General features: G+C 48.5%; 1 protein-coding gene across 3 annotated transcripts in view; it reads right to left on the reverse strand.

The window, feature by feature from the left end:
- Window positions 1-16,601, reverse strand: part of PSD2 (pleckstrin and Sec7 domain containing 2) — a 68,898-nt gene that overhangs the window by 13,577 nt on the left and 38,720 nt on the right. The window contains exons 7-12 of one of the 3 annotated variants that reach the window (XM_074916078.1): window positions 16,311-16,423; window positions 12,331-12,389; window positions 10,209-10,211; window positions 5,082-5,171; window positions 3,935-3,978; window positions 312-502 (exon numbers count right to left, since the gene is read on the reverse strand). In XM_074916078.1, coding sequence (XP_074772179.1) covers window positions 312-502; window positions 3,935-3,978; window positions 5,082-5,171; window positions 10,209-10,211; window positions 12,331-12,389; window positions 16,311-16,423 — 500 coding nt within the window. Of the gene's footprint in view, window positions 1-311; window positions 503-3,934; window positions 3,979-5,081; window positions 5,173-10,208; window positions 10,212-12,328; window positions 12,390-16,310; window positions 16,424-16,601 lie in introns of all 3 variants that reach the window. The other 2 variants (XM_074916079.1, XM_074916077.1) reach the window with 2 other exon arrangements.

Genomic DNA, 16,601 nt, shown 5'->3' on the forward strand with positions numbered 1-16,601 from the left:
GCCTCACCCCACTGCTCAGACTGTGCTTCAGGATTATGCCCACGAACAGGATGGAAGATCAGATCTGTCTGTGTGGGACAGGCACTGGTAGGTTCCTTTGGCAGTGAGAAGGGGAGACTGAGGCCCTCTGAAAACATTCATGTCTACAAATGCCTCAAAACGCCCTCCTTTCCCTGTGCCCTGGCACTCATGGATCTGGGGATTTCTCTTGTGTTCCCTGGGATGCCATGAGGAAATGCCCTCAGCAGGAGAGCCAGGGAGAAGGCTCTAGTACTGGCTGGGGCACATCTCCTGTCCCCGTTAACACGTACTTCTCTTCCCATCCATGTCTGCATGGGTTTTACGCGTGAGGACACCGTGCTTGTAGGTGACTGCGTTCAGCGCTTGGGGGATGTCCAGGAAGGGGTTGCTGCTGTCAACAATCCTTGTCACTTTCTTCGCACTGGCTCCGAATTTGTCATCTACCAGCTCCGAGAGTGATTTCCTCAACTCGTCCTCATCACTTGGAAACAAAGTCAGAGAAGAGATTGGGTGAAGGACACATGAGTTGGGTCACAGTGTGTCCTATCTGCTTTGGTTTTAAAGAGTACTATTTATTACAAGACTGATCAGAGAAAGAAAATGAAAGGAGATGGAGGGACTGTAATACACAGAGTGTGCCAATGGCGGTGATCTGGACATAGCTGGGAGAAGTGTGGGTGGCAGATAACTGTCCCAGTGGTCCCACTGTGAAGTTACTCAAACCAGGTAAGGGAATGGGTGCTTGTCTGAACACCAGAAAACTGCAGACACACCCTTGCTGAGGCCTACAAGCATTTTACAGGGAGACTCTCCAATTCTGCGCCCTAAAATCAGAGCATAAGGTCTTTTGCTGAAGACCAGGAATCACTGGGATTTCTCAGCCTCTGAGAGGCAACTCCTGGGGTCTCCTAGATACTGAAGGAGCTTCAGGAATGTCCTCTGCATCTCTGAGCAACAAAAGCTCTTCAGACATTAAGGAGATAGGCCACTTGATGAAAAAAACACAAACCCTGGAATCAGCTCCCCATTTGTGTCCTCGGGGTGGGCCGGCAGAGAGCAAAGAATGTTGTTCATTTCCATAAAACCTACTTCTCCTCACAGATCTCCTGGTCCTGGACCCTGGACAGCAGGAGCTGAGCAGCTTAGGGACGTGTCCACGGACTCCAAGCCTGCCTCTTCCTGTTTGGAGTAAAACCTACTCTGGTTCATAGAAACTAGAACCTGTATGGAAAGTAATATTTCCCAGTGTCCCTGGGACATTAAGGAAGGAGGGCAAACAAGGAATTTCTGCCCTGTGTGACACATGTCAGTCTCTAAATAGCATGAGTGGTCACCTTAGATTGCAGACTAGATTGGGACCAAACCTCATCTGAGGAGTGTCCCAGGGATGAAACCACCAGCTGCGATATGAGCAGTAAAATACACTTCCCCACCTGCAGCAAGCAGGAGGCCAAAGCATCAGACACCTCTTGGAAGAGGATGATTTCTCAGCCCTCAGCAGCCACAGGAGTCCTGGAGCTTAGGCAGAGCCCAGACACTATGGTTGCATGGGGAGTTAGTGGGTCGCTGTTCTCTGAGCTGCATCAGATGGACACCCTCTGAACTCCTGCTTGCTGCTGGGATTGATGGTGGTATACCTGCCTGTACAACTGAGCTTTGTGAGCAAAGGCATTTCATTCCCTGGGATGGACAAGGATGGAAGGCAGAGGCAAGCAGGGAGAAGAGGGTCTTGCCTGTGCAAGGTTACGGCTCAGTGCCACGTCTCTGAAAGAAAACCAGGTACCCCATGCCAGGAAGCACCTGTCCCACAGCAGAGCTGAGGATTCTCTCGTGATGCACTGTCCATCTGCAACCAAGCAGGACACCCTGCAGCGAGGCAGGTCCCAGGCCAGTGTGGGGTAAATGAGGGGGTGTAAGGATACTAGTATTGTGGGTGGAGGAGGGCAGGAGGGGAACTCGATGCTGCCGACTGGACCTGCACCGCTGCAGGAGGATCCCGGGGGGCTGACACCTCTCAGATATTCCTGAGCCAGGGAGTGTTTGCTGGCGGGTGTTGTGTAACCACTGCCCACATCCAGCGAGCACTTCTGCTGAAGTGCATCTTCTCTTACATAAACTGTCCCACCGGCACCTTCTGCGGAGCTACAGAGCTCCCTCTCGCGACTGAGTCCACCCACCAACCCGGCCTCTGTTGCAGAGCTGGCGTTGCTGCTTTCCTCTCACACGCCACGCAAAATTATTTTTAAAGTTAAATCGATGCTACGTGACCCACTAAGAAACCACTGCCCTTCCAGGGCCACCAGCTGGCTGTGTCCCTCTGAAGGAGACACCGACCCACAGCGAGCACTGCTGCCATCAGGGCATGGGCTGGCAATGGAGGCTCCTGCAGTGCAAAGCAGGAGAGGGAGAAGGGGAGGGGAGGGGAGGGGAGGGGAGGGATGCCCACCATGTTATTTTCAGGCCCCAGGTCTGTCATGGGCTTCCCTAGGACAGCAGTGGGGAGGTGCTGGGGTGGGAGAGCACAGCACACCTCTCACTGAGGGTCCTGGCCTGTGCTCTGGGCAGGGGGTGGGTAGCAGAGCAGGGGAAGAAGGACTGAGGAAGGTGCTGTGTGAACCTGTCATGCAGTCCACCATGCTAACTGCTCCCAGACTTCTTTCAGGGTAAAAACCGATGATCTGGAGGAGGTGATAGAGTACATCTCATCAAGTTTGTGGATGACATGAAAATGAGAGGTACAGGGCCACTGCTCAGAGGGACAGGAGCCTCACTAAATGCAGCAGTACTGCACTGGTGTGAAGTAGTCCTGCAGAAGGGTTGGCTGGGGCTGACTGGCCGGAGAGCAGCTCTGCAGAAAAGGACCTGGGGCTCCTGGTGAACATCAGGATGAACAGGACCCAGCCAGTGTGTCCTGGCAGAAACAGAGGCCAAGAGCATTCTGGGCTGTGTAACAGAGGCACAGTGAGGAGACTAAGAGAAATGATCACCCTCCCCTACTCCACAATTATTACATCGTGTCTTGATATCAAACTGTATTGGGCCGCCAGTACAGGAAAGGGCATTAACAAGGTGGAGAGAGTTCAGCAGAGGCCACCAAGATGCCTGAGGGCTGAAGCACTTGCAATGTGAGAAGTGACTAAGGGAACTGGACTTGCTCAACATAGAGAAGAGATGGCTTTGGGGGACCTCATGGCAGCCTTCCAATATGTGCAAAGAGGTTATCAAGGGGACAAAGCCAGGCTCTTCACTATGGTGCGTGGTAGGAGGACAAGAGACCTAAGTCAAAACAACAGCGGTTTCAAATGGATGAGAAAAAAGTTTCACTCTCAGAATAATTAAGCATTGGTTCATGGATCCAGCTGGGCTGTGGGTTCTCTATCCTTGGAGGTTTTCAGGATCAAACTGAACAAAGCCCTGAGCATCCTGGTCTGAATGAATGAGCCCTGACCATCCTTGGTCACAATTCAAAGTGTTGACCATACTTCGAAGAGGAAGCTGGACAAGGACCCTTTCTGCCTGAGTGGTTCTCTTATACTATTTCCAGAAGAAACTACATAGAAGAGATGAAAAGTCTCAGTGCCCAGAATAACCCCAGATCTTGAGCTCCTTGTGCAAAGACATCTGAAGCACCTGGACAGGGACCAGCATTTTATAGGTGGAATAGTAAACAAGGAGGCAATTCTCTTCCTTTAGATCATGCCTGTGGACCCTGTGTCTACAGGCTGCCACCATCCTCCCTGCTTGATTTTATCTCTAAGCCATAAATAAACCCAGCTTGCCTACAGGAGGGACTTCAGTGCTTAAGGACTTTGCAGGAAATGTTCTGGGAGCTACTGGGCCTAAAAAGATGACTCGAGACCTGTCAGCTACTTTGAAAGACACATCATCTCTGAAATGCTTAACATATACTTACATGGCCCACTCCAGCTTCTCATTCTTGATGGAGTTATATAGTGTCTGAAACAAGAACATGGTATTAGCTGTGTCTCTCATGGAAGACATGTCTGGGTTGTGGAGACCATCTCCTCCACACCCTGTCTGTGTTCCTCGCTGAACTGTCCCAGAGAAGTATTCACTAGTGAGCAGGACAACTGATGGCCTGCTAGACACCTTTTTGTCTATGCACCATGCTACGTATTGGACTGGACATGTCAGCAGCAGAGGACTGTGGCAGCTAGCCTTGACCAGGAGCCTGTATATGGCATTTTTGACTAATTTTGGATGCTGACTAATTCGGGAAGACTCTGGGGTATGCCAAGAGACACCTTTAGTGTCTCGACTAGAGGAAAGGGACAGTGGAGGCTTGAACTCTGCCCTGAGAAGCAGAGGGGGATGAATGACCTTGGGGATCAGCTTTTTCAGTTCCTCCTGTGCAAAATTCCAGTGGCTTCCCTGGGTCAATGGGAAAGCAGGAATGGACTTGGAAAGCAGAATGTGGAGGTGGCCCTGACCATACCAAGGGGTGAGGTAGGGTGATGTCTGCTGAGGCATGGGCGTTCTCTAAAACACAGTGTGACACCCCTGATGTGGCACTGGGTGTTTCAACCTCCTTCCATAGAGCAAAATCCAGGTCAGGTTGCTGGACCTGCAGCAGGTGCAGGAAACAGTGGTGGTGTTAAACTACATGGAAGGAGGAAATACTCACTCTGAGGTGTTTAACACATATTCCATGGTACTGAACTAGTTGTGTTGGAGCACTACGTCTAATTACATGGAAGCAAAGGCAGAGAAAAGTATCAGTGCCAGAACATCATATTTGGGGGTGGGGGAGGGTACATTGTTCTGTGCATCGTCTGGTGCATCACAGAGCTACTGTGGGGGAAAGGAACCCCTGCTATGCTCTGAGGGCAGATATGCCACAAATCTGCATAAAACATCAGCAGAGAACAGACCTCTAGTGGCTCACTGCAAGTTAGCAGAATCTATCCATGTGAGTTACAATTCTGCTAATGAAACAATTGTGCATTGGAAAATGCTTAGTCAAGGGCTTAGAGTGTCCCAGCAGGACTAGGTGGCACTACAGTAATAATGACAGTATCCCACTGTCTATATCCCGTTACCTTCAGCAAATCCTTTGCAAAGTCCTTTCCATCATTCAGCCCATCCAGGTTTGCTATGAACTGTTGACAGGACATCTTTTTGCCAATATTCTGTAAGGCAAAGAAGCAGCTCATTAAACTTCTGGAGAGTTTTGACTTTAGTGAGAGTCTCTTTTAAAGAACAATTTCATGTGTAGCAGTGAAGCCTTGGTTTGCCCCAAGATTTGCTATTGGTCTCTTTTCTTTATTTGTTCATGCCAGCACCCAAATGTTTCAAATGACGTCTTTTTTTAATGGTGGAGATAAAACACCTGAAAATAACCTCTCCAGCCCTTTCTCCAAACTTTCTAAGTGATCTCACCTCTGATCTCCAGGTTGGTCCTGGTACTGGGTCTGTGTCTCAAAACTCAAGACTCAGGCTGCCTTGAAATTTCAACGCCTGGTTGGGTCTCCAACCAAGCCTGCTGTGTGTGAAATTGTGTGAGCATGCAGTGTCAGCATCTGAAGACAGCCAGCATTGGGCAATGACTCGTCCTTCACAGAAACCGTTATTTTTGATTGCCATTATGAAAAGAGATGATCCAGCTACTAATACTGCATGAACTAGAGTGCTGTGGCATGTGACAGCAATACACATGCACTGGGAGAGCCTCGCACCCTCGAACACACTCACCACCAATTGCCAAGACTCTGGTGCTGATGCTTCCAGGTCATCTGGCATCCCTGATATCAGTCTGTCGTACCTGTCTTCCCACCACACCCCACACCACAGCCAGCTGAGTCACTTTCTCAGCCTGCAAGTCTCGGGGGGCTGGAGGCAGGCAACCTTTTTCCAAGTCTCCCCCTGCAATCCTACCTCTCCAGAGGACTGGGGCAAAGGTCTGGAGGAGTTAGTGGGAACTGTAGCATTCAGAAAAGGAAGTCTGATACCACAAAGGAAAGGTGGGTGTCCCCAGTGCCATGTCATATTGCAGCCTTCACACCCTGGAGTGAAGTCGCCAAGGACAGACCCCATGGTGACATCGCATGGAGTGGACAATGGAGTCAGTGAGAGGAGAACATGATCTGCCAGCAGCAGCCCTAAGGATCCCAACAGCATCCTGACACTGGGTGGGCTTTGCATCGAGGTATCAACAGGGAGGACCTGGGAGGATGGCCAAGAACAGCAGAGCCAGGATTCTGCTTAGGGACTCAGTGAGGCAGAAGAAGGGCCTCACTTGGTCACTGGGAGGGGATGAAGCTGCAGCAGATGATATAGGAGGTGCTCTGCAAGGCAAGAGGTGTTCTCTGTGCAAGGAAATAACCTCTTGAAAGAGACTGACAGCAGAAACCCCAGCCCACAAACATGCACAACAGATAACCTGGAGGCTTCTCCCCACCTGAAAGCATCAGCAAAGAGTGAGGCCTTAGGATTAGCCCGCAGTGGCCCTCCCCACACCTGTCATCCATGTGTGCAGACATACTCTTCACCTACACAGGGAGCCGGTGCTGCCTTTGAGTAGCTCTGTCTGATGCTCTTAATTATGCCTCCTGTCAGCGCCAGCTCCAGATAAGCTGGCACCCTTAAGAGATCAAGAAAAAGAGGAATAAAGCACTGTTTCAAATCTGCAGTGCCTGGAGACACAGCGCAGCACAACATCAGGCTCCACCATTTCTGCCTTCTCACGGGGAGCCCCAGGGCTGATGCCCATAACTGGACTCCATAGCTAGAGGCTACTGCCAGCTAGTGCTCAGTGGGTACACCTGCTGCAGAAGAGCTGCAGGGAAACCTGCAGACATGCTAGGTTTTTTCAGCAGAGGGAAGAGGGATTTGTGTACTTGCTGGTTGATGAATTACAGCCAAATAAACCCAAAAAATCATCCAGCAGTACAAAGGCATGTGGATGGAGAAAGCGAGGAGGGTGAGAGAGGGCATAAAAAAAATGCAGTAACATACCTCCACAAGGGAGGGAATTTGGAGGTGAGGTAGGTATGTTGCCTGAGACTTTGAGGCACCAAATTACTCTGTGCAGAGAGGTGACTTTCTACCCCTGCCTTGAGTCAGGAAAGCAGAGTGCACAGCACAGGTCTTTCTCCCTGCAGAGATCTTGATGCAGTGACCCAGCAATGAATGCAGAGACCAACACATTCTAGGAAGTGAGTGCATACAGTGAGATAAAGTGGCCCAAGCTACCAGCCTTGAAGGCCCTTCTCTGGGTTTCTCACATATTGCATCCAGAACATATATTAATCCCAGGAGATGGCTTTTTTTTTATTCTGTGATCTGTCTCTTTCTCTTGCACAAGAAGGTCTCTGAGCTCAGAGACAGCAGCCACACTGTGGAAAAGCAGCTAATTGCAGAGCAATCAAGAAGGTTGAAAACATGCGCTTTCTCTGACAACCAGAAATGGTGATGAGAAAGCTCCAGCAAGGATGCGAATACTGTGAATCAGCTTGTTGGACAGGGTTGTAGAAGCACTGCAGAGTCAGGAGCAGGACTCAGGCTGGCTGTCAGCAGGACTGAGCACAGGATGCTGGGGTGGCTCAGATGCAATACAACTTCAAGTCAACAATAGCTTAACACTTCAGTTTGCTGCTTTGAGAAACAGGATGGAGCCAACCACTCAAATACAAAGTCCTTCAAGTGCCTCCAAATCAACATGAGCTGAACAGAGAAAACAAAAACCACTTCAAGACTCAGACTTTGCAGCTTCACTTGATCAACACTTGCAAAGAAACAGTTCTGTGATCACAAGTGCCTCATTATCAACAGCACCAGCACCAGGGACTGTCTGAGCTTTCACACACTGCAACAGTATTTATCAAGTACAGGGAATCCCAGGAACAACTCTGGAAATGGCCACCATGAAGGCAGAGTGGGGTGCCTTCTTACACAGTAGGCCATCTTGCTGATTCAGCAAGATCATCACATGTGGACATAATCTTCAGGGGAATGTATCTGCACACCTCAGAGCTCAGTGTTCAGATGTTCTATGTCCCTTGCTGAACTGGGACCTCTGGGTAGGGAGATGCATCTTCATTTCTGGCCAGTCACACAGATGGGGGCATTTTGCTTTTTTTGTGGTGCATTAGCCACTTACCAGCAACAGAACAAGCCAGCAAGGCTGCTTCACAGCCACACGTGGCTAGTATTCCTGATATGTCCCCCTGGCAGAAAACACCTTCATCCCATCTTTGCTTGCTCCAGGCCATGCAGCAAAGCATGAGAAGTCACTGTCAGACATTCAGCTAGCACCATGGTGTGCTTTGATGGGGAGCGAGAGAACAGTGATATAATAACAGACGAGAAGGGATGGATAGTTAGATGAAGGGGTATGGACAGTGTGGGAATGGAGGGACAGAGGTGGATGGGAGCAGACAGCATATGAGAATGGAGAGATGCAGAGACAAGGTGCACAATGGTGGTTAGAGTGCATAAGAATGCATAAGGATGAGATTGATCTGATGGTGGGTAGACAGGGTTGATCCTGTCATCCCGTTGTTTCAACCCAGTAACTCCCCTGTTACAGTTGGGTTCTTGCTTCTTCTGGGCCTCAGCCATCTGCTGCTGAGCTAGCTGACTCACCCAAGATGATGGCGTAACATCTCCTGGAGTGGCCGGGATGGCTCTATCCACCTCCAGAAGACTCTGGGGTGTAGCCTGGCATTCCTTGGGCTGTTGCCAAATCCCAGTATTAGGAGGCTGAGCAGGTGAGTATGGAGCTGAGTATTTGGAGCTGAGTATTTGACCTCTCCCAAATATGCATCTTCAGGGGAAAAAACCCAAACAATTACATTTATACTTCAGCATGGAGTGACGGTCATTGATCTGACTGGCCCAAGGGATGTGGTATTGGATGTATTCTAGGCTGCAGCAACAAAACCACCCCGCTGCAGGGAACAAACCTGCAGACTTTGGGTACCAATGACCCCTGGATCATGCAAAGCTGCTGTGAGCAGACTGGTGTCACTCTGCAAGTGACACCAACAGCTGCTCGTATCGCAGAGCTCTTCAGCTCTCCCAGCACTACTAACACAGCAGTATCGCTGACACCAGACTGTAAGCTTGGCGTAAGGAGAATGTCACAGGGTTTGTAAGGTTAATAGCAATGGACATGTGGAGTTAGGAGCTGCCAGGGATCCCATTTGTTCAATGGCCATGAGAGCTGCTGGCCTGCTTTCTAAACAAACACTAAAGCTTGTCACATTACAATGTGACTCTAGAAGCTGGGCTTTGCTAAAGTACAGAATGAAACCATGAATGCTGGTCATGCCTCGGTGTTCTTTCTCACTGTCCTTCCACAGCCAGCAGTTCTGCACAAGTAGGAATAACAGTGATGGTTGAAAAGGAGACATCCCAAAGCTTTGTCTCCAAGGGTCAGGGATGGAGCAGAGGAGTACCTATTTTGTCATAAGATCTCCTGCAGCTCAAACAGCACCAGCAGAGCAAGGTAGAGAGTTGCAACAACCTGGATTATACTACAAGGCTTGTCATGTTTGTTGGTGACTGATGGCTTTTGAATACCAACTCCAGGCGATTCTATGGAAATGGAGTGTCTCCTTTTAAAGACAGTAAGTTTTCTGGCCAGTTTGGAAAGAGGTTCTGAGTGCACCTGGTAGAAAATCAACAGTACTAAGGCAAAACTCCAGTGTGGCCAGATGCAAATCTTATGTTTTAAAGCCAGTCTCATTACCTTTAAGTCTGGACTCAGTACATGTGATGTTCAGTGCTGGAATGGTGAACTAGCCCATTCTAGAGACATCGCTGTAGGGAACTGCCCATTTCCAGAGAGTTATCAACCACCCTTTCCTACCTAACCAAAGGAACTTCCCACTCCATGGCAATGCACAGTGAACCACTGAAACACACACACACACAATTTTAAAAAAAGGAAATAAAAAGTGATATGCAATATCATGACAGCACCTTTAACAAAAAATTCTGAGAGATCAAGTCACACAGTCCCAGGTACACTGCAGTTTATGGAGGTTTCTTTACACAAGAATTTTATGTGATGCATGTCAGCTGCTAATGGGTTGCTAAATAGTGAAGGACACTGCACAACCATTTAGGAATCCAGACAAACAAAAATCCTTATTTTTTTAACACAGAAAAAACAAGTCAAATGCCAGCACTTTAAAGCAAAACACTATAATGACTGCACTTACCACCTGGTAAAGGGTTAAAGAGCAGAAAGAGAGGTTCCAGGAGCAGAAGGAAGAAAAAAAAGGAGGAGAAGGAGAAGAAGAAATTAATGTTACACATGCAGAAAAATAAAGAGAAGATTTAAAAAAAAACAAAACAAAACAAAACAAAACCAAAAACCAGGCATTTCTACACCTGGTCAAAAGAAAGCTATTTTTTCTTCTTAGTCAGCTTGCTAATGAAAAACGGAAATAGTAATGTTTTGGAGGTTTAGGGGTTTTTTGGCCTTTTCAATAATTTCTATCTTCCCAGAGACATGTTTGGGATTTATATTTTAGTTTAAAAAGCTAGAGAAAACAAGATTATTTTGGAGTGAAGTTGCATAGTTTGCCTTCTTGCCACAATGCTGCTTTTGCTGTTGCAGGAAATGCTTTGATGAAAATACGTCTTTGGCTCTGATAATTTTGGCTGAAGGATGAATGCTTTGTGAGACCCTCCCAGAAGCTGGACCCACTGCTATCCCAGCGTGTGCAGAGACACTTTGCCTGAACAAGTTACTGGCAGCCACATGGGTGGAAATGGATGCAGTGGCTGCCTGTTCCCCAAAGGATGAGGCCACAGCAGCTGTAGCCAGCTTGGTGCAGGCCACAGTGCACATCTGGAGAGGACGATCTTGCAGACACCAATAATTCCCTTCACTGACTGCTGTGTTCAAACCTTGCCACTGGCATGAAGGCAGCATCTGTGCTGTAATGATGGGAAGGATCTCCCAGGTGGACTGTCGGGATGGCACTGGTGAAGTTGATGGTCTTTGCATCTTTGCCATCATAGGTGAAGAGCGCTCATGTAGCATCCTCTTCCCACCCTCACAAAAAAAGGCTCCTCTCAAAGCTTATTATAAACCAGTATGAAAAAAAAGGGCTAGGTTATGGCCTCATTAACAAGCTAATGAAGAGAAAATCAGGGCAAGCTTCTGCAGATGCACAACAACTGTTACCAGCTGGAAGCAGAAGAGGACTTGGACAATACCGCTTGGAAATCATGGGCTTGTGGGGCAGAAAAAGGATGTGTAGGTTTCACATGCACAGGATGCTACTACAAGGCATCTCCCCATACCCCCCTCCATCTTCACACAAGTTCTGGGGTGTCTGTGGCTTCAGGTCTGAGCTCTCCGAGGGACTATGAAAGAAGATACTTCAGTGACCTTAGACTTGAGGAGATAGTCTACCCCAGAAAGGGAGCACAGCCTCCTGAGGCTCACAGCCTTACTCTACACCTGCACATAAGGCTGGTGAGCAGGGAGGAGATCTGGGTCAACAGTGCCTAGAGCCTTCCACAGTGCTGAACAGAGTCCGTGATACTCCCAGATGTATGCTACAGTGGGAGTCTTCAAGGGTACACAACGTCCCAGTGATGTCCCCTTTGCTCAGTCCTATCTCCCCTCTGCAGTTCTTTTTCCTTCCACTCTGTTCTGCTCTCTACAGTCTAGCTGACCTTTTAAGAACAAATCCAACCTATGCTGCCCAAAAGAGCCTCTAAAGGGTGGTGAGAGATGATCTTACAGCCTCTGCCATTTTCCAGTCACACCTCTGGGCACTGGACTCTGCTCACCCTGCTTTGTCCAGAGGCCTCTCTGATATGCAACTCAACTGGCTGGCTGTTACATTGTGGGGAAAAGGAACAGCTGGGACTTAGTTCATGTTTGGGGAAGGAAAGATCAAATCTGCACCTGTATGAAACCACTGACTCCCTCGCAGCAGTTTTGGGGATGAGGGGAACCTCAGGTGTCTGCACCACAAGAAATAACAGCACAACTGGTGCTGCTGTTTGCCAGTCACACAGAGACCAGTGGTGAAGACCTCTCCATGAGAGCTCCTGGGACAGGGCTGATGCATATTGGGAAGAAAGCTGCATTGTCTGTGCCTGTATAAGATGACTGATGCCAACAGGGAATATGCCTTTGGCTTGAGTGTGACACTAATACTGTCCCCAGGTCTGGGTCTGGCACCCAAAATCCCCCCTGGAGCTGGTCAGAGTACTCTCTGCCAACCTATTTCAATTCTCTAGCAACATATCCTGTATAAGGTGACAGATCTTTATAATGAGAAGGAAAAAAGAAAGGATGCATCTCCAAGTACTACTTACATGGCCGTGAAGGTCTGTGTTCAGCAGCATCAGGGCACAGGTGAGTGTATGAATCCCATCTGAAATACACAACAGTCAGACAGACACGATTACCCCCCCTCTCACACAGTTCCAATGTTTGGTGTCTTGGCAGCCCACCGATTGCAAAACCAAGGCTAGCTGCTATGTCTGAGGACCTTAAAGAACACCTGTTTCCTTCAACTGAATATGATACTTTAAAAAAATTATATATATCTCTCTTTCCTCAAACTTTAGCCTATTTTCTGAAACAATCACCAGGGAATTAGCTTTAAAGGAGTTTTGTCAATGGCTTTCTAAAGATCAGAATTTCCGCTTTGTGCTGATGCCATTGTAGAATGGGGCAGAGACCCTGGCAAGCAGAGCTAGTTTGCCCCTAGTTGATCACAGTCATGTCAGGAGTTTGTCCTGAGGTCTTTAGCCATCACTCCCAGCCAGTCTGTAAGCTCTTAAGTTCTTCAACAAACACTATTACTACAAATGAGTACAGCATTTTTGGCGTTCTGACTTAATAACACTCACATGAAGTTTTCCTTACACCTCAGACAGCCACAGCACCCTCTTGTGTACCAGGTAGCCTGGTGGCTTGCTATTATTTCAAAACAATGCTGTGTCTTGGAGTTGTTCAAGGTCAGGAGACTAGTCTCCACGCATCACCTCACAACAGCGAGATGGAAATGCACTCTGGTACAGCAATTGGTCCATGCAAGGACTTCACAAAAGGGCTAGAGAGCAGCAGGGAGGAGACAGGGGCAGAAATACTACAGCCTTGGTCTTTGGCCCTGCTCTTGGCATGACTTGGTGTGCTCACACATGGGCTGCTCCACAGACCAAGCCAACCATGACATGATGCTCCTGGCTTACTTCCCTCATGCATGCTGCTTTGTGAATTGGTGCCCTAGGGTCAGGGTGACCTACCCCCAGGCCTGCTGGGGAAGTGGCACTGATCTCTTGTGCAGTCACACAGAGACAGCTGTAGCCTGTCCCTGTCCTGGTTAGCCACTAAACAAAGGCATCATTTGTGTGGAATAGTGACAAGCACTGAGCACCCCATGCTCAAAGCCAAGCTCTAAACACTACCAGCTAAAGGCAACCAAACACATGCACCCAGGATGCACATGACCTTCTCCCTTTCCTGGAAGAACCATGGTCTGAAGAAGGAAGTGTTTCTCATGGGAACATCATACATTTCTTTATGAGGGTTCTGAGGACACGGTGTGATGGACATCCTCTTTCAAGAGAGAATCACTTCCTAAGATGCTTCCTTCACTTTCACAAGAATCAGTGGGCTTAGGACAATGTGCTTTCCCAGTGTGTATTTTTGAGTCTCTGTGGGAGGCTTTATTGTATCACTTTGGTCAGGTAAATCATGTCCCACATGGCCCCAAGGTGGAGCTGGTGTCCCAAAACCTACTAGTCTCTCATTGTTGTTTGGGTCAGTTTCATTCACTTTTCTCTCAGCTCACATAGTGCCACAACACAACCAGATAATTCTTCCATATCTGGGCTTCATCAGTACAGGAAAGCACTAATAATGTGTCCAAGGTACCACTCTCTGAGAGGAAAACCAGCCAAGCAACTCAGTGGTCAGCAAGTCTGAGCTTCTGCAACCCTTGTTTGCAGCAGCCCATCATGCAAGGCTGAAGTGACCCTTGGTGTTGCATCAGTGGAGGAGTTATTGAATCAGCATGTAGCAATGCCCTCAAATGTCTTAGAGGGCTGTAAGACCTTCTCAGCCACCTGATCATCTCCAGACAAAACTGCCTTGACTCTATCATGCCTCTATGCCAATAGACTGTCACAGCCAGAGGTGTTTGTTTAGAAATCTAGATAATAACACGGTGGCTCAAATTTCACCTTGGTGGAACATCCTTTGCAAGCTTAGGCTGGATGCAACAAGGAGGAACTGCTTCCTGAAGAAAGAGCTTGCAGGTTTCTCAAATTGCCATGCATCTAGTGCATGCTTTTGCAGTATCTACAAAAGATGTGACCCGAAGGAGCCACTTTGCTTCCCTCTATTGACTCTGCTTCAAGTAGTACTTGGATTATGGTTGCATTTTTCAAGCCCCATTCAATTCCAGTACTGAGCACAGCTCTGTCCTGCTTGGGACCTATTCAATTTACATTTGGTCTGCAAAAAGCGGTCCTGCCCAGCCTTGTGAAATGTGCTGCCACCATCACAGGCAACGCTGTGGCCCTAAATGTTAATGAATAGGTCATAACAGCAGCATTAATGTGTTTCAGATCCAATTTTCCTTATTCTTAATAGTTTTGTACTGTTTGGGAGTGTAACATTTTCAAAACAGGTCCTACCAGTAGCAGTGACATCTCCACTGAGGACCACACAGTTATGGAAGAGTTTAACCTTCTGCCTTCATTTGTGTTTGCATTAGCAGGCATCTCCTTGCAGAGTGGTCAGAACTGGGATCTAATTTCTGTTCTGAACAGCTGCCGTAGCATGGCTCCATCAGCAGCTTTGCAAGTCACCACACAGCAAAGCTTGTGTTTTGTTTGACTAATCATGGCCCTCCAAACACCCTCATGCTGAAGAGTGTGGGATGGAATCAGAGGTCTGACCCCTCTGTGCTCCAGCTCAGCTTCTGCTCAAGCTGGTGTGTGCATGCATCCACCCCCACAGAGGGTGTTAGACACCTGAGGACCAGAAGGGGAAAAAGGGTCCCAAGACCCTTGTCTATAGGGGTGGAAGGTGGATGCAATAGAATTGGGGATCACTTCCAGGCGGAGGTGTTGAAGAGGAATCGGGACTTGGCAACTGGGGTATTTCAGCTGGGGACTGCTGCTGAAAATTCAGCCTGTGGCTTAATGTCTACAGGTGGAGGACACTTCCCAGGGAAGGTCATCTTTGGATCAGTGAGGGATAACATCACACAAACACAGGGAAATGAAATCTTAATCTGTATTTTATTGGGATACCATTGATAAAAGCAAAGAGGTCATTCTGTTTTCAGAATGGTGTGTGTTAGCTTGGCAGAGGGTTCATGTGACACTAGGCACTGCTGCTCTTTGGGAAGCCTGCAAGAGGGAGACAAGTAGGGGCTCTCAAGCACACCCGGCATATTGCAGGCAGAAGGCAGTGGAAGAGGAGTAACTGGCACTGCCATGGTGCCAGCTGCCAGCAGGTCAGCAGCCTGATTTCCATTCAAGGGGGCAATCCAGATGCCTGTAAGCAGATGTGTAGAGGTATTACTTTAAGTGCAAACTTAAGTGCATTTAAAGCATGCTTATGTCTGGATGTGTGCATGTGCACATGTGTACCAGGAATGACCCTTCTCATTTAAAAATGTCAGAAGAAACTACACTAACTTTAAAAAAAACATAACAAGGAGGGGCTAAAAGTAGCTAACAAAATCTGCAGTTCTAGTGAGCCCAGAATTTTACTCAACAGTGCTTTTATCTGCTGCAGGTGTAGATGCAAGGAACACAACTCCTGTGTGTGACAAGCCAACAGCATTCCCCAATCTGCATGGAAATGTCTTGTTACATTCAACGGACAAGATCTTGGGCTGAACTTGCACCAGCCACTCATTTGCCTGCTGCCAGCAACCACTTTGCAAGCCATGACCACGGTAATCTGCAGCTTCTGAGAACCACTCACCACCTCCCCTGGTGCTGAGCAAAGCACGGCCACTGATCCAGGCTTGTCTTCAAGCACAGCTCATATGCACTTAAGAGGACAAGGCTCCCTGGGAGCCTACACTCAGACCCTCAGATCCTGGTCTGACTCTCTTGGGGGGGTCTGCACAGTACATGGTGTCCCCAGTCCCTCACAGGTCATGGATCATCAGCAGGATGAGATCCCAGAGAAACAGAGAAGCTGCAGCCTTGCCTGCCCTTGTGCTATGCAGGCCCAGCTGTGGATGGTTGGTTTTATATCAGGCTCTGTGCCACATGTGCACTGTGAGTGTGCAACAGACACTAGAGCCAGGGAAAGAAAGCAGTACCTTCAGACGTGCTCTCTTCTGGGTTGCACTGGCAATACCGCCGGGAAAAATGAATCAGCACCCGCTCCCGCTCCTGTGTCTCTCCCATCAGTGGGAATGCTTTCAAGAATGTCCTGCAAAGAGAAAGTATGCTTAAAGATGTCACGGATCAATCTGCTGGGCAGCATCCGTGCTGAGGAGGGAGGTGAAAAGGGGCACCTCAGAGCAGCTAGGAAGGCCTCTGTCCTCCCCCCGCCTGTGCACCCCTGGGCCCCTGCAGGTGCAATGCAAAGGGTGTCTATGGAGCCAGCT

The sequence above is a fragment of the Athene noctua genome, chromosome 12, assembly GCF_965140245.1.
Source record: "Athene noctua chromosome 12, bAthNoc1.hap1.1, whole genome shotgun sequence".
Taxonomy (NCBI): Eukaryota; Metazoa; Chordata; class Aves; order Strigiformes; family Strigidae; genus Athene; species Athene noctua.